This window comes from Schistocerca americana, chromosome X, assembly GCF_021461395.2.
Source record: "Schistocerca americana isolate TAMUIC-IGC-003095 chromosome X, iqSchAmer2.1, whole genome shotgun sequence".
Taxonomy (NCBI): Eukaryota; Metazoa; Arthropoda; class Insecta; order Orthoptera; family Acrididae; genus Schistocerca; species Schistocerca americana.
The window spans coordinates 243,525,740-243,549,060 of record NC_060130.1 but is presented as its reverse complement, the minus strand read 5'-3'; the positions used below and the strand labels follow the sequence as shown (position 1 = coordinate 243,549,060).

Below are 23,321 nucleotides of genomic sequence, written 5' to 3'. Positions count from 1 at the left end.
CTGTTCAAGGTAACATCCACCGTTCTCAATGCGTGCATTAAAACATACATACTCCATAGACGAAAGTGATCTCTGAGTTCAAAAATGTTTGGCTCCATTGCAAATATTTCTGCTCCACCAGTACTTACTTCCCACACTATATTCTCTGAAGTGTCCATATCATGCTTTGAAGTCTTCTCCCATTAAATCCAGCAATATCTCATTGAATTCTACTGTGCAAATGAGTATTTGTTATTAACTTTAGCCAGTTCTCTGTGGCTTAAGTGAACCCAGGTCCTCATAAATTTGTATCCAAGGGCAAACATTGCTTCCAATTGGCATCACCCCCATTGGGAAACTTTTGCATGTACATTCATTAGGCTTTCCTGAAACTACATCCTGCAGCAACATACACAAAATAAATGACTACAAGCTCCTGTAGCATAATTCTCTATCACTGACACTCAGTCATGAACTGTAAACAGTTGTAAACCCAACTGCAAGAACATCAGAGATGAGTATGAATTGTTTTTTCACGTGGTTTGTTATGAAAGATTAGCAATTTACAAATACATGTCTGAAATGCATTCCTCATTCAACATCTGACACTGCATTAAATATTAATTTCTGACCATTGGTTTCTTATCTCAAAACAGAGTTCAGGATAGCACCTGTATAATTTTGACTCTACTGGTTTTACCTTTGTTCCTCACGAATGCTTACCATCAAACGTAACGTCCTGCACTTAATGTGTTAAGGATGCTTTCAAACAGTTATATTAATAATAGGTTACTTCATATAATTAATATATTTTTTATACAATGATGTTGTGCTACATTATCAAATACACTTTTTGAAATCTAGAAAGGCATATTATGGCTGTTCACCTGTGGATATGATAGGACTGGGTTGTCTGTCAAGTTTATGACTGAATTAACTATATACATTTGCCTTTTCCTGGAATAAAAATAAAAAGGATTCCAATGGACTTTCAACTGATCTTCCAAGACTTTTGCAGCCTCTGACAATTGCAATTTCACTGGCATACCATAAAATTTTATTTCTTCTCTTTGATCTTTAATTCCATTTCAGATTGACCCATTGTTTCCTTTTCTGCTTGCCCAATGAACAAACTGAACAACACTGTGAAGAAATCACAAACCTGTCTCATGCTCTTTCCACTAGCTGCCTCCCTTTTATTTTCTTTAACTCTTATGTTCGCAGTTAAGTTCGTGAAAAAGTTGTGCATAACCTTCGACTCCCTGTATTTTATCTCTGCTACCTCCAGAGTTTCAACGTCAGCACTGTCAAAAGCCATCTCTATTTTCTCAAATGCTATAAATGTAATTCCGCCTTCCTTCAGACTACCTACTAAGAAAAATCTTAGAGTCAGTACTGCTTTCATGTTCCTACATTTCTCCTGAACCCAAACCGATCATCCCCGAGGTTGGCTTCGCTCAGTCTTTCCACTCTTCTCTAAATAAGACATGTCAATATACTGCAACCATGTCTATTAAACTGATGCTTAAGTAATACTTCTACCTGACAGCATCTGCCTTCTGAGGAAATGGAATTAAAATTCTTCTCGATGTCTGAGGGTACTTTGACTGTCTCATATATCTTGCACACCTGGGGGACAGTTTTATCATGGTATATTCTCCCAAAGATATGGTAGGATGTCAATGTAACTTTGTACACACACACACACACACACACACACACACACACACACACACACACACACACACCGACAGACAGGTAAATAATTAGAGCTGCAATTCTCTGTGACAGGCAGAAACGGCCACTACAATACATTTCTGTTGCTTGTGTTTAGTGTTGTCACCAGGCCTGGTAGGGTATATAAGGGGTATGAACAGCATCCAGTGTTCCATGATCACTGAAGGACATAGAGATGCCATGTACTTGTGTGATACAGCACCTGACAGAGTTTGAAAGGGGCCTCATTGTGGCTCTCCATTTGGCTGTTTGGTTGAACTGATGTTGGACTACATGGGAATGCGAGGGCAGGCATACTTGTCAAGGGTCTGGTCAACAATGCCGGATCAGAAGGAGAATCACCATATTATGCACCAAGCAAATCATAACCCAATCACATTGTATCTGCCATCTAAGAACAAGTAATGGACTTCCCTGAAACATTCTGTATCATACCACACCACTGGCTGGAGGCTAGCAGTAGCCAGACCAGGGAATTACCGTACCATGTGTAGGCTGCTGGTAACACCACACACAAATGCCTGTGTTTTGAGTGGTGCCATGACTTAAAAACATGGACTGCTGATGAATGGTGTCACATTGTGTTCAGTCGTGAATGACAGTACTGCATATCCCCGATTACCATTGTCAGCACTTATACTGGTGACAACGGATTAGGTCCTATTCTTTCAATGTTTTCAAGAGGCTCAGTGGTATTACTCCTGGCATCATGGTGTGTGGGGCCATCGCATATGACTTCAGGTCATGGCTGGTAGTAATTGAGGTAACTCTGATGGTACAATGGTACATCACAGGCATCTTGTCATTCATGTGTTACTTTTCATGTGACAGTATCATACTTCCAATTTTCAAGAGGACAATGCTCCTCCACACGTGTCTATGACCTGTCGGCGTGATGCTGAGGAACTCCAACGGCCAGTGAGATCCCCAAATATGTCTCCGATAGAACACATGTGGGATCTGCTCTGACATCATCCAATGCCAGTATGTATCCAGGATATCAAGGACCAGTTACAACAATTGTAGGCCAGCATGCTTCAGCAGAGGCTCTACCTGCTTTATGAACTCCTTCCCAATTGTATTAGCCAAGTTATTTGTAAATTTATTTGACTTTTTAATCCCTGAAATATCACCACTTACCCTCTCACCATGTGAAGTTTCATTTCATTTTGTTTTGTTTCATTTCATTTCCTCCTCCCCTTCCAGGTGCTTACTTTTTTTGCCACACAGTGTAATTATGGGGGAATGTCAACTACGAGGGTTGGAATTTTAATAGTGGCAACTATTAATTTACAGCTCGTACAAAATGGATACATGTTTCAAAGTTTTACTGACCTTCAAAGTAGTCATCAGCATTGTGCATAATCTGTTACCAGTGATGTGGAAGTCGTAGGACACTCTTAGCAGTGCCGGTTGTGTTGACAGTCCGAGCAGCGCGGTCTACTGCCCGACAAATTTGTAGCAGTTCTGAAGTGAATGCCTTGAAGTGTTTCCTTCAGTTTAGAAATTGAGTTGAACTCACGAGGGCTTAATTCAGGGGAGTGCAGTAGATGGTATAGCACTTAGCAGCCCCATCAGTCAAATAAATCAGTAACAGCTTGCACTGTATGTGCTTGAGCACTGTCCTGCAAAATGATGGTCGGGTCCTGCAGAAAGTGCCATCACTTCTGTCTCTAGGCTGTTCATTTTTGGAACACAACCTACGACCAGCTTAGAGACAGAAGTGATGACACTTTCTGCAGGACCTGACCATCATTTTGTAGGACAATGTTAAAGCACGTACAGTGCAAGCTGTTACTGATTTGTTTGACTGATGGGGCTGCAAGTGCTATACCACCTACTAAACTCCCCTGACTTAAGCCCTCGCAAGTTCAACTCTATTTCTAAACTGAGGGAAACACTTCACGGCATTTGCTTCAGTACTGCTACAAATTCGTCGGGCAATAGACCGCGCCACTCGAACTGTCAACACAACTGGCACTGCTAAGAGTATCCTATGACTCCCACATTGCTGGTAGAGGGTTGTACACAATGCTGGTGACTACTTTGAAGGTCAGTAAAACTTTGAAACACACATCTATTTTGTACGGGCTGCAAATAAATAGTTACCACTATTTAAGTTCCAACCCTCGTATTTTACATTCCTTCTTCTTCTTTTTTTACTAAGATTTTTCAGTGCTTTGCACAGTTCTTCTCTCAGCATCATATTTCCCAACTTATATTCATCTACTTCCTCTTCTGTTTCCACGATATCATCTGCAAGTTTGTTTCATTTATACAGCCCTTCTATCATTTATACAGCCCTTCTATATATTCCTTTAAACCTTTCCTTCTTTGCTTAGTACTGGCTTGCCTCTGAGCTCCTGATATTCAAAGAGCTGCGTCTCTTTTTTCCAAGGTCTCTTTAATTATTCTACATGTGGAATCTATCTTTCCCATACTCATGTATTCATGTATGCTTCTACAGCTTCATATTTCTCTTCTAGTCATTCTTGTTTTGCCATTTTTCAGTTTCTGTCAATCTCATTTTTTTTATGGCTGTATTATCTTTTGCCTCCTTCATTTGTTGCATTTTTATATTTCCTCCTTTCATCAGATAATTTCAATAACATGTGTTATTGAAGGTATTCTACTGGACTTTGTCCTTCAGCCTATTTGATCCTTTGTTGCCTTCAATATACCATCCCTCAAAGCTACAAATTCTTTTACTACCATGTTCCTTTACCTTGTTTCAGTCAGACAGTGCCTAATGCTCCCCTTGAAAGTGTCGGCAACCTCTGAGTCTTTTAACTTATCCAGCTCCCATCTCTTTAACCTCCTACCTTTCAGAAATTTCTTCAATTTTAATCTGCAGTTCATAACCATTAAGTTATGGTCAGAGCCCACATCTGTGATTTGACATTCAGAATATCATTTCAAAAACCTTTGTCTTAACATTATGTAATGTATTTGAAACCATCTGATATCTATGAAGTTTCTTTCCTCTAGACAACCACATGTTAATAATGATTAAATTATGATCTGTGATAAAATCTAACAGGAGGCATCCACTTTAATTCTTCTCCTCCAGTCTATGTTTTCCTATTAATTTTTCTTCTCTCCTTCTTCCTACCAAATTTGAGTCCCCTATCACAACTGATTTTTCATCTCTCTGAATGATCTGAATAAATTCTTTTATGCCACCATCTTTCGGTCCCTTCATCATCTGTAGAAGTAGCAGGTATTTTGCAATTTTGGAAAATTGGTTTAGTATTTATTTAAACTTTTATTTAATGAAAATGCCACACTAAATTACCATAATGAAGCAATTTCTCTGACAATAATCTGAATTTTTTTAGTCAGCATGTTATCCGGCAGATTATGATGTGGGCCAACCTGCTGTCACAGGTAGTGTGTGCGCAAGCAAGCAAAGATTGTAAATTACAGTTTTTTTTTAATTATTATTTGCTCTCTACACTGGTATGACCAAATGAAACCAAACCAAAGCAAATTTTGTATTGATGGCAATATTGGAAGTATTTAAATATCTGGTTACATAGCCATATCTTCAAGTACACCAAAACCCACTCTACTCAATACTTACCTGAATACTTTCATTCTGACATTACTCAGACCATAATTACCAATTACTCTTTCATGAAACTAAAGTCAGTACACTGAATTTTATTTATGTTCAGTTGACAAAAGAAACTATTTCCATTGGATTTTCATTTCTTAAATGGAGTCACTTTGTCACATATATACTGGTGGGAAAAAAAAACACACAATATCAAGGAGGAGTTGTGTGACATACAAAAGTTGGTAGGTGTGTTTCTACAGCTGAAAGATGATGTCTATTCAATTTTCACATCAGTTGCAAAAGAATGGCGCTAGTAGCACTACTACGGGATGCAAACCAGGTTTGCTTTAAATACACACTACAGCGATCATGAGAGTCAGTTAACTTTGAGACTGGATGTGGTGATATGATATTAGTCAAGAATGCCTTAAAGCAACAAATATGCCTTTGTCAACATACCACCAAGTTTGAACGAGAAGCTGGATGTTCCTTCTGTGACATTGCAGAAAGACCTGGCAGGAACATAGCCACTGTACATGACTGCTGGAGCAGTGGTGGCAAGAATGTATGATCGCAAGAAGACTAGGCTCTGGATAGCCACGTGCGCTACCAAGAGGGAGGACCAGTGTGTTCGGCGTATGGCTTTGGTGCGTAGTACTGCATCTGCAGCAGCAGCCTGAGCAGCAGCTAGCACCACAGTGGCACAATGAACTGTTAAAAATTGGTTACTTCAAGAACAGCTCTGAGCCAGACACCCTGTAGCATGCAGTCCACTGACCCCAAACTACCACTATTTGTGTCTTCAGTGGGGTCAGGAGAGCTCATTGGAGAACAGGGTGGAGATCTGTTGTGTTTTCTAATGAAATCAGGTTCTGCCTCGGTGCTAGTGATGTCCTTGTGCTGGTTAGGAGAAGGGCGGTTGACGACCTGCAACCAACCTGTCTGTGTGCTAGACACACTGGACCTACACCTGGAGTTATCATCTGAGGTGCGATTTCAAGTGACAGTAGGAGCACTCTCAGGGTTATTTCATGTACCCTGACTGCAAATTTGTACGTAAGTCTGGTGATTCGACCTGTTGTGCTGCAATCTAACACTTGCCCATATGCTGCTGTTGTAATCCAACATGCTCTACAGTGTGTTGACACTTTGCCTTGGCCTGCTCAATCATCAAATTTGTCTCCAATCAAACACATATGGGAATGATCAGACGATAACTCCACTTCACCCACAAAGAGAATTAACTGTCCCTGTTTTGAGTGACCAAGTTCAACAGGCATGGAACTCCATCCTGCAAACTGAAATCTGGCACCTGTAAAACTCAATGCATGCACATTTGCATGCTTGCATTCATTCAACATTCTGACAGTTACACTGGTTATTAATGTAGCAGCAGGTCATGTTTGCAATGACTTATATAATGCTTAGGTTAACCTGTGGTCTTGCAATGTTAATCACTTGACTGTGTCACCTAAACAAATGTATTCCCCAAATTTCGTTACTCTACATTAATTATTTTTTTGGTGTTGCAATTTTTTTCCGTCCTTGTATTTGTCTTGCACTATCCAAAATAACTTCCGAGTTCATGTACTAAATAGAGCCGGGGTATGAGAAGCACATTTATGAATCAAATAGATGCAAACTCTGCTACTCTTGGAGACAAAACAATACAGTCAACTGCATAACAGCTAGAGTTACTGACAATAAACATGCAGAAGCTCAAGACACACACTCAACAACAAAAGCAACAACAACACACAGGGGGTTGGGGGTAAGGGGAGGGGGGGGAGGGGAGGGGGAAGGGGAGGGGGAGGGGGGGAGAGAGAGAAAGAGAGAGAGAGAGAGAGAGAGAGCACACAGGTGTGGGCTTTCAAGGTATTTTCCTATTTGGAAATGGTTAAAATTAAGCACAATATTAATTATAGATGTTAGAAACAGCGGTGCATTGGTCAGTTCTACTGTCTTTAGCTACAAACAAATGTATTGCTTTAAAAATGTAAAACAAATGATTCTACACATTGTCAAACAGAGTAATTTGGAAAACAACGATCATATGGAAATATTTAGGTAGTATAAATCACACAGTTTAACATGCTGTTAGTAACAATGTCATGCGAGATTAAGCACACAGCAAAATTTGCATTTTTTTTTTTAACAGAATAGTGCTACAGCTTTTAAGTTATGTAGTTTGAACTGTATCTCAGAGTGAGGCACTGATATATACTATGTGGAAGTTCCTGGAGTGAAGATACAGAATGACGTGGTAAACCTAACGATGTAGTAAACCTAACTAGTTTTTGTTTAAACTGCAGCTTAATATGTTCCTCAAACAAAGCTGTACCAAACCAATACTTCACGATCCCTATCACAGCATCTTAAATCTGAGGGTTAAATGAAGACACAAAGTGATGTACCAAACGCCAATGGCTACAAGGATTGCAATATTTAAAAATGTACAAAATGGGACATAACACCCAAAGTGGCTTAGTGAAGAAGGTAACAAACATACTTTTACCATTCACTCACATCCCTAAAACTAATTAACAAAAATCACTTTTTGTTATTTTGTTTCCCCATACACAAAAGTTCTGAAAGCTATTGTACATTCCAGCATTATTCATGCAGCTGAGTTATATTCACTTGTAATAAATGATTTGGAAGTTTACCATGTAATTTCCCTTGCAGGACAGTTGTTGAATGATGGCTCTGCTACTTCAGTAGTTTCTTATAAAAATCAAACCCGCTTCATTAAAGCATCAAAGACAATAATGTCTGAGGTTTTTGACAGCTGATTATGGTATTCTTATTACCAATTCATATGCGCATTTCCATTACGTAATACATGCATAAAAATAAAACAAGAAGCCACTGACTAATACCGTGGTATACAAAAAGCTCACACATGTTAAGATCAGTGTGTGCCAATCAATGAACAGTATCATAAAACAGTCAAATACAAAGTGTAAGATTTATTATTTGCCATTTTGTAATCCTATTTTCTTGTGTTGATGAATTGTGTATGTATATTTTCTTATTAGACATATTAAATATTTTATTGTACTATTTAAACATGAAAATGTCAGCAGCTTGTTGTTAGCATTGCTGCTTCTCAACCTCAGTGCCCCAGTTTCAATTCCTGGGCAGGTCAGAGATTTTCTCCACTTGGGACTGTGTGTGTGCGTGTGTGTGTGTGTGTGTGTGTGTGTTGTCCTCATCATCATTTTATCGCCATCAACATGTTAGTCACCAAAGAGGCATCAACTAATAATACGTGCACCAGGCGGCCAAATTCCCCAGAAGGGGGATCCGGCCACAAATGCCATATGCACATTTCAACACAAAAATTGAAAATAAAACTAAAAACCAAATACATGCAGGTGAAGTGGACCCATTTACCAATCTCTGAAGCAGTAGTAATTTAGTTAAGTTACTGCAAAGTAACAAAAGATAAAGATTGCTGGTCACCTGACACTGTTGTTTCACTGTAAGCTAAAGACAAAATAGTATAACTGAAATGTGGAACTGATCCCAATGCTACTTATGGTTCCAATTCCTTACCTAATGTGCCCTTACTGACATCACAAGTGACTTCTTCCCTTTCTTTCAAATTTTCCCCAATCCATCCCTTCTTGCCTGCTTCATTTTAGTTCAAGGCAAAGTAACATAAGTTTGAGATTTATTGTCCAAGGCAGTATTATGTCCTGCCAACACATCACAACTGCAACTACATCAATAGCTGATAAATAGGTGCTCTTCAATTTAATGTAACATTTCACGCTCACGTACAAGAGCATGGATTATTTCTGTTTCCAAGTAGGCTTCTTTTGAAATGTTAAAGATGCTGAATCATTTTGACAAAATACATTACAATGTGCAGTACCAATTTCATACAGAGTATACACCATGTGATCAAATGTATACCCCCAAAAACACACATTTTTCCATTGTGCTGCCACTTACTGCCAAGTACTCTCCATGTTAGTGACCTCAGTAGTCATTAGGCATCATGAGAGAGCAGAATGGGGTGCTCCGTGGAACTTACGGACGTCGAATGTGTTCAGGTGGTCGGGTGTCACTTGTGTCACACATCTGTACACAAGATTTCCACACTCCTAAACATCCCTAGGTCCACTGTTTCCGAAGTGATAGTGAAGTGGAAAACTGAAGGGACATGAACAGCATAAAACCGTACAGGTCTACCTCGTCCGTTGACTGACAGAGACCGCCGACAATTGAAGAGGGGTGTAATGTGTATTAGGCAGACATCTATCCAGACCATCGCACAGGAATTCCAAACTGCATCAAGATTCACTGCAAGTACTATGACAGTTAGGCAGGAGGTGAGAAAACTTGGATTTCATGGTTGAGCAGCTGCTCAGAAGCCACACATCATGCCGGTAAATGCCAAAGACACCTCGCTTGGTATAAGGTGCATAAATATTGGACAATTGAATACTGGAAAAATGTTGTGTGGAGTGATGAATCATGGTACACAATGTGGGGATCCGATGGCAGGGTGTGGGTCTGGCGAACGCCCAATGAACGTCATCTGGCAGCATGTGTAGCACCAACAGTAAAATTCTGAGGCAGTGGTGTTATGGTGTGGTTGTGTTTTTCATGAAGGGGGCTTGCACCCCTTGTTGTTTTGCGTGGCACTATCACACCACAGGCCTACATTGATGTTTTAGGCACCTTCTTGCTTCCCATGTTGAAGAGCAATTCAGGGACGGCAACTGCATCTTTCAACATGGTTGAGCACCTGTCCATAATGCACGGCCTGTGGCAGAGTGGCTACATGGCAATAACATCCCTGTAATGGAGTGTGGAGTGGCCTGCACAGAGTCTTGACCTGAATCCTTTAGAGCACCTTTGGGATGTTTCGGAATGCCGACTTCGTGCCAGGCCTCACCGATCAGCATCGATACCTTTCCTCAGTGCAGCACTCTGTGAAGAATGGGCTGCCATTCCCCAAGAAACCTTCCAGCATCCGACTGAACGTATGCCTGTGAGGATGGAAGCTGTCATCAAGGCTAAGAGTGGGCCAACACCATATTGAATTCCACCATTACTGATGGAGGGCGCCACAAACTTGTAAGTCATTTTCAGCCAGGTGTCCAGTTACTTTTGATCACACAGTGTAGAACAGTACAGGTGACAGCCAACTAAACAAGCAAATAAATTATAGAAATAATAATACACTGACAGTCAGTGAAGGAAAGAAGGAAACAAATCTGCTTCAGAGTAAATATTCTCATAGCATAGCTGAAACAAGAAGTACTTGACACAAAAAAGGAAGAATGTTGTGTATAAGTAATGAACTGGAATGATACCAACAAAAAGACGAGAGGGTGGGGGGGGGGGGGGGGGGAGGGAGGGAGGGAGATGTTTATTAGATGAGGGAGAGTAGGATCAGTCAAAGAATCTATAATTCTGACTTCTCGAATAATTAAGTATGATACATTTAAATTATAGCTGAAACAAATAACAACAGACCACAACAAAAACTAATCAATATCTAACTTTCATTCCAAAGATGAGAGTATTTCTTTTGTAGTTCAACTGTCACATATTACTGACTCAGCAACTATTCATGGATTTCATCATTATTTCTTTGATCAAAATGCTCTGACATGTACAGAAAACTGTACTTCGGAAGTTAGAGTGACGTTATAAGCATGAAAAATCTGATGGAAAACATAAAACATGTTGTGGATTGGCAAGAGAGCCAACCCACTATGAGAGGAAGCCGAAAGGCACGCGTTTTAGCTCGCGCAGGCTGGCGTGAGGTCTGGAACAGGTCAAGGAAATGAGACTAACAAAAAACGTACATAGCTGCTGGAATACTTAACTTTAATCCATAATTGGTAAACATCGCTCTTGACGGTACATGTTTTACAGCAACAATAGTAACTGGTAATGGTGCCTTGCTAGGTCGTAGCAAATGACGTAGCTGAAGGGTATGCTAACTATCGTCTCGGCAAATGAGAGCGTATTTTGTCAGTGAACCATCGCTAGCAAAGTCGGCTGTACAACTGGGGCGAGTGCAAGGAAGTCTCTCTAGACCTGCCGTGTGGCGGCGCTCGGTCTGCAATCACTGATAGTGGCAACATGCGGGTCCGACGTATACTACGGACCGCGGCCGATTTAAAGGCTACCACCTAACAAGTGTGGTGTCTGGCGGTGACACCACAAAACAGACAAAAATTAATGATTTACAGTTACGAGAGGTGACCCGATGTCACTGGTGTGTGTGTGTGTGTGTGTGTGTGTGTGTGTGTGTGTGTGTGTGTGTGTGTGTGTGTGTGTGTGGTGAGGGGGGGGGGGGGGTAAAAGAAAAACAGAAGCTGAAAGTTTCCTGCTGCCATGCTCCTACATGGGCTTCACAAACCTGCTGCCCACATTTACACTCATCATCAATACAATTTTATAAAACTGTAAAATATGAGTACTTTTCATTGAGCTGTTTGCTCTGCTAAGGGGTGACAGGTGAACAAAACTCATTGATGCCTCTGGGATTCAGGGGCAAATGATCAGTGAAGGAGGAAGCTAAATCTGCAATGGTTGCACCACAGGTTAGTCTGAAACAAGTTTCGCTGATGGACATTTAGTTAAGCTCGATCATAATGCTTGGCTTTATTCCAGATTGACATTGTGCAACAATTAACAGATAACATGGTTTTCAAGTGCACTTGCACAAATAGTTTCACTTGGTCAGCAGAATATGGTTACAATCTATAGTCAAATGCAAGGCATTATCACACGGCATGGGAAAAGGCAAAATCCTACGGTGGAGGGGGAAGGGGGGGTTACTTGTAGCTTAAGCAACTGTCATTTAGATTTCAATTTTAGGGTAATTACCTGGGAAGAATTATTACTGAAAATTTTGGGAATGTGATAATGCAATGAGTGTGTTCTATCAAAACTTAAAGTATCTTGCTCTGTCAGAGATAGTAAAATGAACTGTTAGAGGAGGAAAGATTATGTTTACTGGCCCTGCCAGAATTTGAGGTGTGAGCAGAGAAGTACAATAAGCAAAACATACAAACACGTGGTGGTGGGAGAGCCATGTGTGTAATTCTCATGCGGGTAGAAAATATCCAACAAATGCACTCAAGTGAACAGGAAGCTGAGTCCTGACACACAAATGCATGCGTGGATGTCCTGTTCATTCCAGTCATGTCCAGTGGTGTAAAAACACAAAAGCTAAAGTATTTCATGTAACCACATTAAAAACATTCATATTCTAATGTGAAACTTATTTTTGAAAATCATTACAAAATTATTGTTAGTAAAACTTGTAACATAATATTGGTTAAAACACTAAAGCTGGCAGTCTTCATAAACACAGAAGAATAGGCACGAAATCTACAGTTGGTTGCTGACTTGCCAACAAGGACGTCACTGAGTTAAGCGACATCCAGGGTGAGAAGGAGGGTGGAAATTATCATGTTATAGAGCATCTTGCGGAGGAATGTTTACATCTGACATGAGGTTGTAACAACCTAAAACTGTCCGCCTAGTACGTATTAGCATATTTCACACAGAAGTAATAATATGTGGAAACCCATTATAGAGATGGTTGTCTTCAAAAGCAGCATTTATTTGTATAAATGACTATGAAATAAATTAAAGCTGTTGTAATACAATGCCATGAGCAGAAGGAAGGTTGCTACTAGAGTTACTATCATCAGGTTGTGATTATCATTAAGGCACTGCTCAGCATACTTTCCCATCCTATCAAACGTTGCGAACATATAATACAGGTGGCCATGGCCCAACACGCCAACAATGAAAATCTTGCTAACCGTGCTAACGCTATATTACATGATCAATAATTTAATGCACAGTCTGCATTTTCTGCTTTGTTCCAAGGCTGATTTGGAGCAGAAATAGGTTTTTTTTTTATTCAGATATCTGTATGAAAATCAATGTTAAATATCATAATGTCAAAGGAAACTCAAATGCAGGAAAAGTGGTAACACAGAACTGTTAATGATGAGAAAACATTGTATTGAGACAATGGACTTCTGTTGGTACCAACAAAAGTGAATGTAGAAAGTGGGAAAACTTAAAATTTGGGAACATAAAAATTGGGTTTTACTGTACATGGTTTTCCTGCCTTCTGTTGGCAGCATGTCCTTTAAGATGGCAGGCTGTTCCCAAGCCACTGAATAAAAGTTCTCTTCACTCTTCCAGGACCATAAGCAAACATTGATGGGTCCATAAAAGAACCTAAGTCTAATAGGGAATATACAAGACGATCTGAACACCAAAGTAGGTCAGGCACAAAAACCTGCAGCTAGTAACCACTGTCTATGGATATAGAAGATGGCATCAACTACACATAAAACAAAAGTTCCCTTATTCGCCTCCACCTACTGGGATTTACTCATTACAGAAGCAGTCAAAACACAAACAGAAAAGGACTTATTCAACAGAGTCACTAGATTCCAGATTAGCAAAGTGTGGGAATCAGCTTTAGTGCCACTGACTGCAGAGAAACGAATTCAATGGGATTATACTGATGGGGGCTCGAAGTCAGGACAGCTAGGCCAGCACAGGCACAAGTTGGGGTTTGGGTCACTTCTCCAGCAGGGGGCTCTGAATGTTAACGTCCCCCACTATAATGTTAACAGCCTTGTTTTCTGGCACCTGCATTTCTCTAGTGAACCAATATATAAACTGGCGAGCCACTATGGCTCACCAGTCAGACCTGAAGATGAAGAGCAGCTGCCTTACTGAAATATTGTGCAGTTTCCAAGACATCATCTGCTGGAACACCCTTGAAAATTACAACCGGTATAAAAACCTGCTGGTAGAAGCAAACTTAGTGGGAGGACACCTGAAGGTGATTTGCCAAATGCTTCGAGTTTAGCAGTTCAAGGAGGACTTGTGGTCAGAGAAGCAGCAGGAACAATGCTGTAAAAGCATCCACATTTTCAAGACTTACGATTCCCAACTAGGAACATAGAAAGAATTTGCACTCCAGTTATTAGGAAGAATGCAATACTTAAATTGAACACAATTAATAAAGAAATAAAGGAGTGGAAGGACTGACAACAAAGGCTTGGGGGAATATGACATATGAATATATGTGAGTAATATCAAAGGAATATATGTCAAAACTGAGAATATCAGGGTGAAAGAGGGATTGGGGGAGGAGGCAGGGGGCAAAGTGGCCAGGAAAGGTTAGCATAAGTTTTCTGTGTCAGTAATTCAAGACAGTGAAGTCTCAACATTATTTTCAAGAAATCCATGAGAATAATTATTGAAAGAGGACATATAATTCTTTGTACGTCATCCCAGTTATAATGCTGAAATACAGATCAGAACAGAAGGGAAAAAAACATGAGTATTATCAAAAAATATACTGCTAAGCATTACCGAATATCAGTGGGATATGATTTATTCATACATGAAGTAATTCCAATGCTGGTGATACTGGTAGCAGACTAACTGACCCAGGTATAGGTGAGCTTAGAAATCAGTAATGCAGTTCTGAAATTATGAGACACTGAATATCTGTTTCATTAAATGTAAAGGGAGGGCAAAAACTGATAACCGTCGGTTCACTAAACAGGGAAGATTATAATGATGATAATAATGATGCTGATAATAATAATAATAATAATAATAATAATAGCAGCAAAAATAAGGAACCTGTAAAAGAAAAGGATTTATGAAAAGCAGTCCGAGGGGGAAGGAGTATCACAAGAACCATAGGGCAACAATAAAGATTGATTCAAAATTACAAAAAAGAAAACAGTAATTGAAAAAAAGATTCCATCCAAAAATAAAAACAGAAATGGGAAAATATGGAAACTATTATAATAGAAAGAGAAAAGCTTACAAAGAGCCTGTGTAAATAACAATCTGAAATTGTGATGCGGAATATTCAGCTGAGAAAAAGCTTACAAATGACAATCTGGTACCAGGAAGTTATGCCTAAACTGCAAATGAAATATCAAGCAGAGGGCCTTTTTAATGTGTGTGAATACTGTACCTTGGAAATGTCCGGTCCCTGAGATGGCTGCCAAGAGCACAAAACAAGAATATTTATCATGTCCCAGCAACGATATTACTGGATGAACTTTGATAACGTTGTAAATATAAATAGATTCAATTCATAAATTACTTTCTATAGCAAATGGAAACAGTTTGGCTGCTCAATACAGTTGATAAAATAATCTCTTCAGTCATCAGCAAAACAAAGGAATATTAGAATAATGTAAATAGTTTTAAATTAAATTAGCACAAAAGAGAAATGAATTTGATATACTGAGGTTATAAGCTATGGTTGCTTAACTTAATCTAAAGATATGTAGTGTGAAACATATTATTACCAGAACCACATAAACTGACATCAAGCAACTATTTATTAGAAGAGAAACCAAATGCATAACAGTAAGATTTACAATTCAATGATGAGAGCACACATTTTCATTCAAACTGTTACTTTGTTCATGCAGACAGCCAGGTCATAGTTTGTATGGAACTGAAGTTTATGTACTGCAATTAAAAATTACCAAAGCTGAAGGAGTACAAATAAAAACTGTTAATTATAAAAAAGGATTTTAGTGTTATGGCTTTCAGATTTCAGAATTCACTGATAAATAGTGTGAAAATGCTCTTTATCAACAACATTTATGAAATACACATTACAGAAACTGCAACGAGTATTAATACTCTAGGCAGCTATTGTAACATCTATTCTGATTCTGAAATCTAATAACATTTGATTAACTTTAATTCAATACTAACTTAACACTTCTTCAGCTTTTGTAGTGAGTGAAGAAACTTTAACATTAAGGTCACATCCCAACTAATGTTTCACAGCAATTACAAACTGAAAAATTAACAGACACATGCAAAAGATAAAAAAAGACAAAGAACAACTGTGTTGGTATACATTGATCTATGGGTAGCAGCCAATACACTCCCAAATTTGAGCACAATAAATAATAGTAATTTTGTTTATTATGTGGATGAGGTGGCTTGAAGGCTCAGTAGGTCATGTGTCTGGATAGGACTTAAGATTCTGGAGCTATAATTTCTTTTGTTGTTCAATATGATAATCACCTCTAGCAATGTCCTTCAAACATGAGTGAAATGTGCTAGTTGACATAGCAGTTGTGGTTCGATATCTTGTTAAATGATAGGTCTAGGAGAGGTTTTCCCTAGGCTGCAGGATGGAAAGAATGAACTGCCCATTACGATAATTCTTTATAACATACCGCAGCATTAAAACCACCCTATAGACTGATGATAGCTTTACATTTATATCTCTAATGAAATGTTATTTCCAAGCTGATGACACAAAACCTATTTAACAGAAGACATGAATGCCAAGAAGTATTTAAGCTACTGAAACCACCAATGACTTTAGACCAAAACAACTACTACAACTATTTCCTAGAAGTGTGTTGAAAGTTCTATGCCCCAGACAAGAAACGAAGTGTTGGCAAATTAGAGAAAATAAAGTTGGACAAGACCAGTCAAAACCCAGATTTGATGGAAATAAATGAAGCTATGACTGTCATGTTGCACAACACTCTCATATCCCAAGGCTTCAGGAAATTTTATCTGTCATGGAGGATGGTCAACACTTCAAATGCCATTAAGGATCTGTGCAGCCACAGCTGTATTTTCACGATTTCTTCACAGTTCTGTACGATATTCGTCTTTAATATGTTATATACACTACTACTACTACTACTACTACTGCTATTCCATCTTTCACATTACAATTTGAGTGACACTGAGGATCTCAAGTCTTTTCTTGCCACTTAAATTCACCAAGTGGGACTCTCATTGTTTGTAAAAGGACACCCATGTTACTTTGATTCACACAACACTAAATGGATTTTTTTCTGTTAGGCCATAAAGCACCAAGATATTCCATTCAAAGAAGTATTGAAGGTGAAACAGAAATCACAATACAGTTGTGATAAAAACAAATATGAACTTCCTCAATGTATTGAGAAAAAATTACCTTTATATTTTTGCTATATAATCACTTTTTACAACTGCTTTCTGTTTAGACTGATCTGGAGGAGGAGGAGGAGGGTGAGGGGGAGGGAGAGGGGGAGCAGGAGGAGGGTGATATTAGTGTTCAACATTCTATCAACAACAGAGCAAGAGCTTGGATTAGGGAAGGACGGAGAAGGAAAGTAGTCGTACCCTTTTGGTGGCATTCACCTTACGTGACATTTGTCTTAAGTGATTTAGGGAATCATGGAAAACCTAAATCGGGATGGCCAGCTGCAGGTTTGAGGCATCATCCTCCCAAATGCAAGTAGAGTGTGCTAACCACTGCGTTACCCCGCTCAGTTAAATTGATCCCAAATATGTACAATACTGTGAACCTTTTCCCCTTCTCATATTTTATCACTGTCTTGAAGACACTTTATATTCATAAACTTTGCCATAACTTCTGTAACATTTTGCTATGACACTCAGCAACAACAAGTATGAAGACAATATGAGGTATTTCCTTACTGTGTTATTACTGACCTAATACTATTACTGCGGTTAAGGCGAGGCACAGGTGATGCTGTAGCATCACGCTGGTGCATTAATAAACGTGTGTGTGTGAGGCTGGCTCGGTGTTGCAGCTGTGCAGGCAGTGAACACAGAGATTCAACACTGTCGGCCTCCACAAGCCCAACTGAAAGACAAGAAAGCATGAGCAGCTAAACACATCACACAGAAAACAAACTGAGAAAAAAAATTTAAAAGTAGAAAACAGTATTGGCATTTAAACTCTTCAGTCTTTTCGCACAATATCAAAGCAATCAACTGCACATTTGATACAGTGGATATATATATATATATATATATATATATATATATATATATATATATATATATATATATATATATATATATATATATAAAAAAATACAGAGACATTGTTTTTTGAGTAAAAGACTGAGGTGATATGTTCTATTGTTTCAAATGAAGCAAGTTCCTGGGGTATGAATACTGAATATTTGTAATATGTACTGTGGTCAATTGATTCTGAGAGATATACCTTTTCACTGATTTCGTGTTCCTAGAAGATCCATTAGTTTTCATTCCATTTACGTTTTGAAATCCTTCCAGATACTGTACAATCATGCTAAGCGTGTCACCACGTTACAAATACAGGGGGTATACAGGGTGTCCCAAACTTTAAGTATTGAAATTATAAAGAGGATTGAGACTCTTAAACAGGAACTTAATTATAAAAAACAAATGGTAAAAAAATGAATATTCGGTTTTTTATTGAAATAAACAGGAACAGCATACACCACAGAGCAACAACTTACATCTTACAAAGCGACAACTGTCAGTCTCAATACAGGAATTACAATGGCATATAAAATTTTGCCCAACTGAAATCTCTCTTTTGTATATTATACAATAAGACACACAGCTAGAACTCTACCAAGCAGTCCCACTTTAGTTTTTATTTGTGTTTCATAAATCAGTAGTATATAGCAAACTAATGGGGTGGGGGGGGGGGGGGGGGGTGGGGGGGTGGGGGACCACAAGTGTTAAATCTGGCAATCAGGCTGGGCGTGGGACAGGATCTCCCATTGTAATCCAAAGATGATGGTGCCTGTAGTTCAATTACTCACGGACATTAATACTAACTCTATGGTGAACATGTTCACTGCAGTGTCCAGCTATCAATGTTCGATTCTCTGGCATTTTCAACAAATTTTAAGGTTGCAAATGCATTTAGGGCACATCACCATACACACTCGAGTAGACTGCCTGCATTTGCAGCCTCATGAATGATTGAAAATGCCAAAGAAGTGACCATTAACAGCTGTCCAATGTAGTGTACAAGTGCACCAAAGGTGCAAAGTAGGATGGTAAACCATCCTATTGAAACTGTATCCTCTCTCAGACAACAAGAGGTAAATTCTCCGGCAACTTTGCCAGTGTACAGGGTGAATCACCTACAAGTTTTACCACTTTTATTTTGTGAATCATTTGAGGTATGAAACTTATGTTTACAGAATATGACAACACACAGATGGGCACATAATTTTGCTGCATGTTGATTTCTCTTGAATCTTGTATCAACTGAGATATCGAAACAAGTATTTTTAAATGGAAAAATATACTTTTTAACAGGATTTGAAAGCTCATAAAAAAACAAATACAATATTTTAATGGTTACTGACAATGGTGCTGAAACATTTAGTTAAAATATCTGAGATAAATGAGCTAAAATTGAAAGTTGATTTGGGCACTCTGCTACTGCAGTGTAAACACTGCCACGTGGGGCACTCATGTCAAACTCTGTCTTTGTATTAAGCCTTCTGACTGTTCACTTGTTCCCACAAAAACTATTCGCTTAAACATGAGTATGTACACACATCTGAAATTGTTTTCCCAAGCCCTTTCTGATATGCTATATGTTAGCATATAGTTCCAGTTACAACAATTGTTGCTAACAATCTATTACAAACTGAACTATCAACTCATAATCATCTGACTCTATAGCTTGCACCTATTATTTATGATGTGGTATTAACAAGTGCTCTACCAGTGCCCTCCACACTGTGTTCTTTGACATGAGCATTTCACAAGCTAGTTGATGGGTTGTTATTGATGAATCTCCTCCCATATGATAAACAATATCCTCAAATTTTACAACAGTGACAATTCTTCCTCAAAAACCTTTGTGATTTGAGCAACCAAATTTCTCTTAAGCTATTGTTTACAAATCAAAGACCTTTGTATTGAGGTTCAAAGAAACTACAGTCGATTTGTTGTAATGGTCCACTGTAAACCACAACATTGATCCAATAAGCATCTCTGAGATGAACTAAATCATTGGTTCAGTGCCACTTCACTTGCCCAAAAGCTCATCATTAGACATCCCTTCACAACAACAACAAAAAACTTTTCCTGTGTAAAAAATCTTCATGGAAATCTTTCCCTGAGGATTAAATACTACAATTGTAGCAAAATGACGGCTATACACTAACATGTACATGGTTACCATCTTTGAAATTAACAGCAACAGGTGTCTGGAGATATCCTGGCCACACTGTGTATACATACACAGCTTTAAACTGCTCAATTTTACATTACCCGAGTAACTCAGAAATTATTTGTCTAGCTTATACACAAATAAATGGCTGTATTGTGCAAATCATGGGACCCTTTTATTTCTCTCTTTTGTTTAAGGATTTGTTCATTTAAAATGTTAGACATATCTAAAAACAAAGATGATGAGACTTACCAAACAAAAGCGCTGGCAGGTCGTGTCTATCGACCTGCCAGCGCTTTTGTTTGATAAGCCTCATCATCTTTGTTTTTAGATATAAAATGTTAGACAGTTTTACAAACACCAATCCTATCTTTCCTGCATGATATTGACTTCCATGTAACCAATAATAAGTCATATGGTTTGCAGGAGGTTGCTGAAATTTAAGGGACACAAAAATTAAGAAAGTTACTTGTAAGTTAATAAAATAATGTCTGAGGTTTACACGTTGTTCTAAGGCAAAACAGTATTACCCAAGTTAATTCAAGTATCTGGGAACTGTTGAATTATGAAAATATTGGCAATATATCTAACTTGCATATTGCTGGCAGCCTTAAATTTTAAGCACACAGTTATGAATTTACGAATTTCATATTTTACAAACTGATGTGTCTTGGTCACCTAATGAACAACATACCTGCAGTTGTCCGAGCGGGCAGTGAGGCTGTGTATGTGGAGCTGTGTCGCAACCAGGCACTGTATGGACTATATGACTGCAATTCGGCATAATGAGTTGCAGTTGTGTCTGAAAGAGAGCCATCAGTTGAACGGAGAGGAGATGAACGTGGAGGGAGACTTTGTGATCCCAACAGAAGTCGCTCACGGACACTTTGTGACAGCTTATATTGTTGTTGCTGTTGTTGTTGTTGTTGCTGCTGCTGCTGCTGCTGCTGTTGTTGTTGTTGCTGCTGCTGCTGCTGCTGGTGATGGTGGTGGTGGTGGTGCTGTTGCTGTGGCTGCTGCTGTTGGTGTTGTTGTTGTTGATGATGGTGATGTTGCTGTTGTAGGTCTGCACTACATGTCTGTGTCCCACCAGACACTTTCAGCTTTGTTCGTGGCACTGCAGCTACTTGTGCTGTACGAGTTTCACCTCCACCCTTTCCCCCACCACTTGATGGTCTCTTCACATAACCAAAACTTTGAGGTACTCCTCTTACTTTACCCCCACTGCCACCACTACTCTTACCCTCCCCATTCGAACGTAGGGATGTTGCTGGTCTTGCCATTTTCTCTCCACTGCCATACTCCCGCTCTTTAGGTGGTACTTCATCCTTCACACCTGTGAAAAGATTCCCTTGTAAGCAAAAACCCAAAATGTGCCTGAGAATTTCAAATATGACGCTGCAGCAAAAATTAGAACAAAGTATTCAGAAGACTCCCTGATTCACAGTATTTTACAATTTTGATATTGTTTTATTACCAGTTCATACACGGAATTAATAAAACACATGTTCATGTACATTAAAAAACTAGCTTCTGCAGCTGTCAGAAATAGCAAGAGCAAGTATCTTAATATAAATGTATGTTATTGGAAATGAGTTGTCAATATCTTTAAGCTTATGTGATGCACAGGCCTCGTATGTAATGAAAAACTTCTTCCAACACAACTGCACTCAGAACGTATAGTATGTTGTTATTTCACCAAGTTCTTTGTAAACAATCTGCTAATTTTTGTAACTATGGCACTTGCAGCATGGAATGCAAAGTATTGGTCTACCTCCAGATGACTGACAGCATTTAAAAGTGCATACACAAACTTCATTTTCGACATAAAATTTAACAATGTTAAATCCAGTGACAAAATACTATTACCACCACCATCACCCAAATCATAAATAAGCATAGTTCAAATATTTCACTTTCATACCAAGTAACAGTATGCTGATAGTGTGTGTGCCTATATATACATTCCACATAGGAAAAATATATTAAAAAACAAAGATGCTGTGACTTACCAAACGAGAAAGCGCTGATAGATAGACACAATAAAAAAACACACACACAAATTTCAAGCTTTCACAACCCACGGTTGCTTCATCAGGAAAGAGCGAAGGAGAGAGAAAGACGAAAGGATGTGGGTTTTAAGGGAGAGGGTAAGGAGTCATTCCAATCCCGGGAGCGGAAAGACTTACCTTAGGAGGAAAAAGGGACAGGTACACACACACACACACACACACACACACACACACACACACACACACACATATCCATCCGCACATATACAGACACAAGCACACATATGTAAAGGCCCATGTTTAGAAGAGACTTTCCAGACACAAGAGAACTTATAGGAAATTGCAACTAAGATCACATAAAATATCACTAACTTAAATGAAACTAAGTGTATATTGCTGTTTGAGGAAAATACACCACTAACAATGAGTGTAACCAAAAAATTAAAAATTAACATAGAAGTTACTCACAACACAGTGCTTCTCATTTTCAGAGCTACACATGATTTTTGCATGGACAAACTTTATCCTAAACCTTCCAGCTGCAGCAAATCTATAATTTATTCTGTAAGTATCACACTGCAGCACTGTACCTCTTTAAACTATTTTCCTCGTCTAACCATAAATAAATATCTCATAAGAATAAATCTTCTCCAACTTCCAGCCACACTCAATAATTACACATCCACAAGCTTTCAAACAAGTGCCCCACGGGCATTGTCAAATGGTAACTGACTGCTGTGTGTTTATTGGCCTCATACTTATATACTCAGTGTACTTGTTGTGATGCCTCTGGTGACTCTCCTGTATACATTATGACTGAGATGTCCACTAGGTTTTAAACGGACAAGGTCACCACCCTCTTTTTGGGTATGGCTGTATCTTGAAAAGATTGAGTAGTTATACCACCGCAAAACATGCATTAATATATTAAACACACTGCATTCTGTGTGAATATATGCAGTATATTATTCTGCAATGTAATGTTTGAAATACTTTTTACTCCAACTAATAACACAGTAACTGGGACTACTAAAATCATCTA

At 38.8% G+C, this 23,321-nt stretch overlaps 1 protein-coding gene across 1 annotated transcript in view; it reads right to left on the bottom strand.

The window, feature by feature from the left end:
- The window catches only part of LOC124554821 (protein sickie), a 1,236,186-nt gene that overhangs the window by 117,264 nt on the left and 1,095,601 nt on the right, over nt 1–23,321 (bottom strand). The window contains exons 17-19 of the mRNA XM_047128484.1: nt 20,962–21,603; nt 17,789–17,942; nt 15,279–15,305 (exon numbers count right to left, since the gene is read on the bottom strand). Coding sequence (XP_046984440.1) covers nt 15,279–15,305; nt 17,789–17,942; nt 20,962–21,603 — 823 coding nt within the window. The remainder of the gene's footprint in view (nt 1–15,278; nt 15,306–17,788; nt 17,943–20,961; nt 21,604–23,321) is intronic.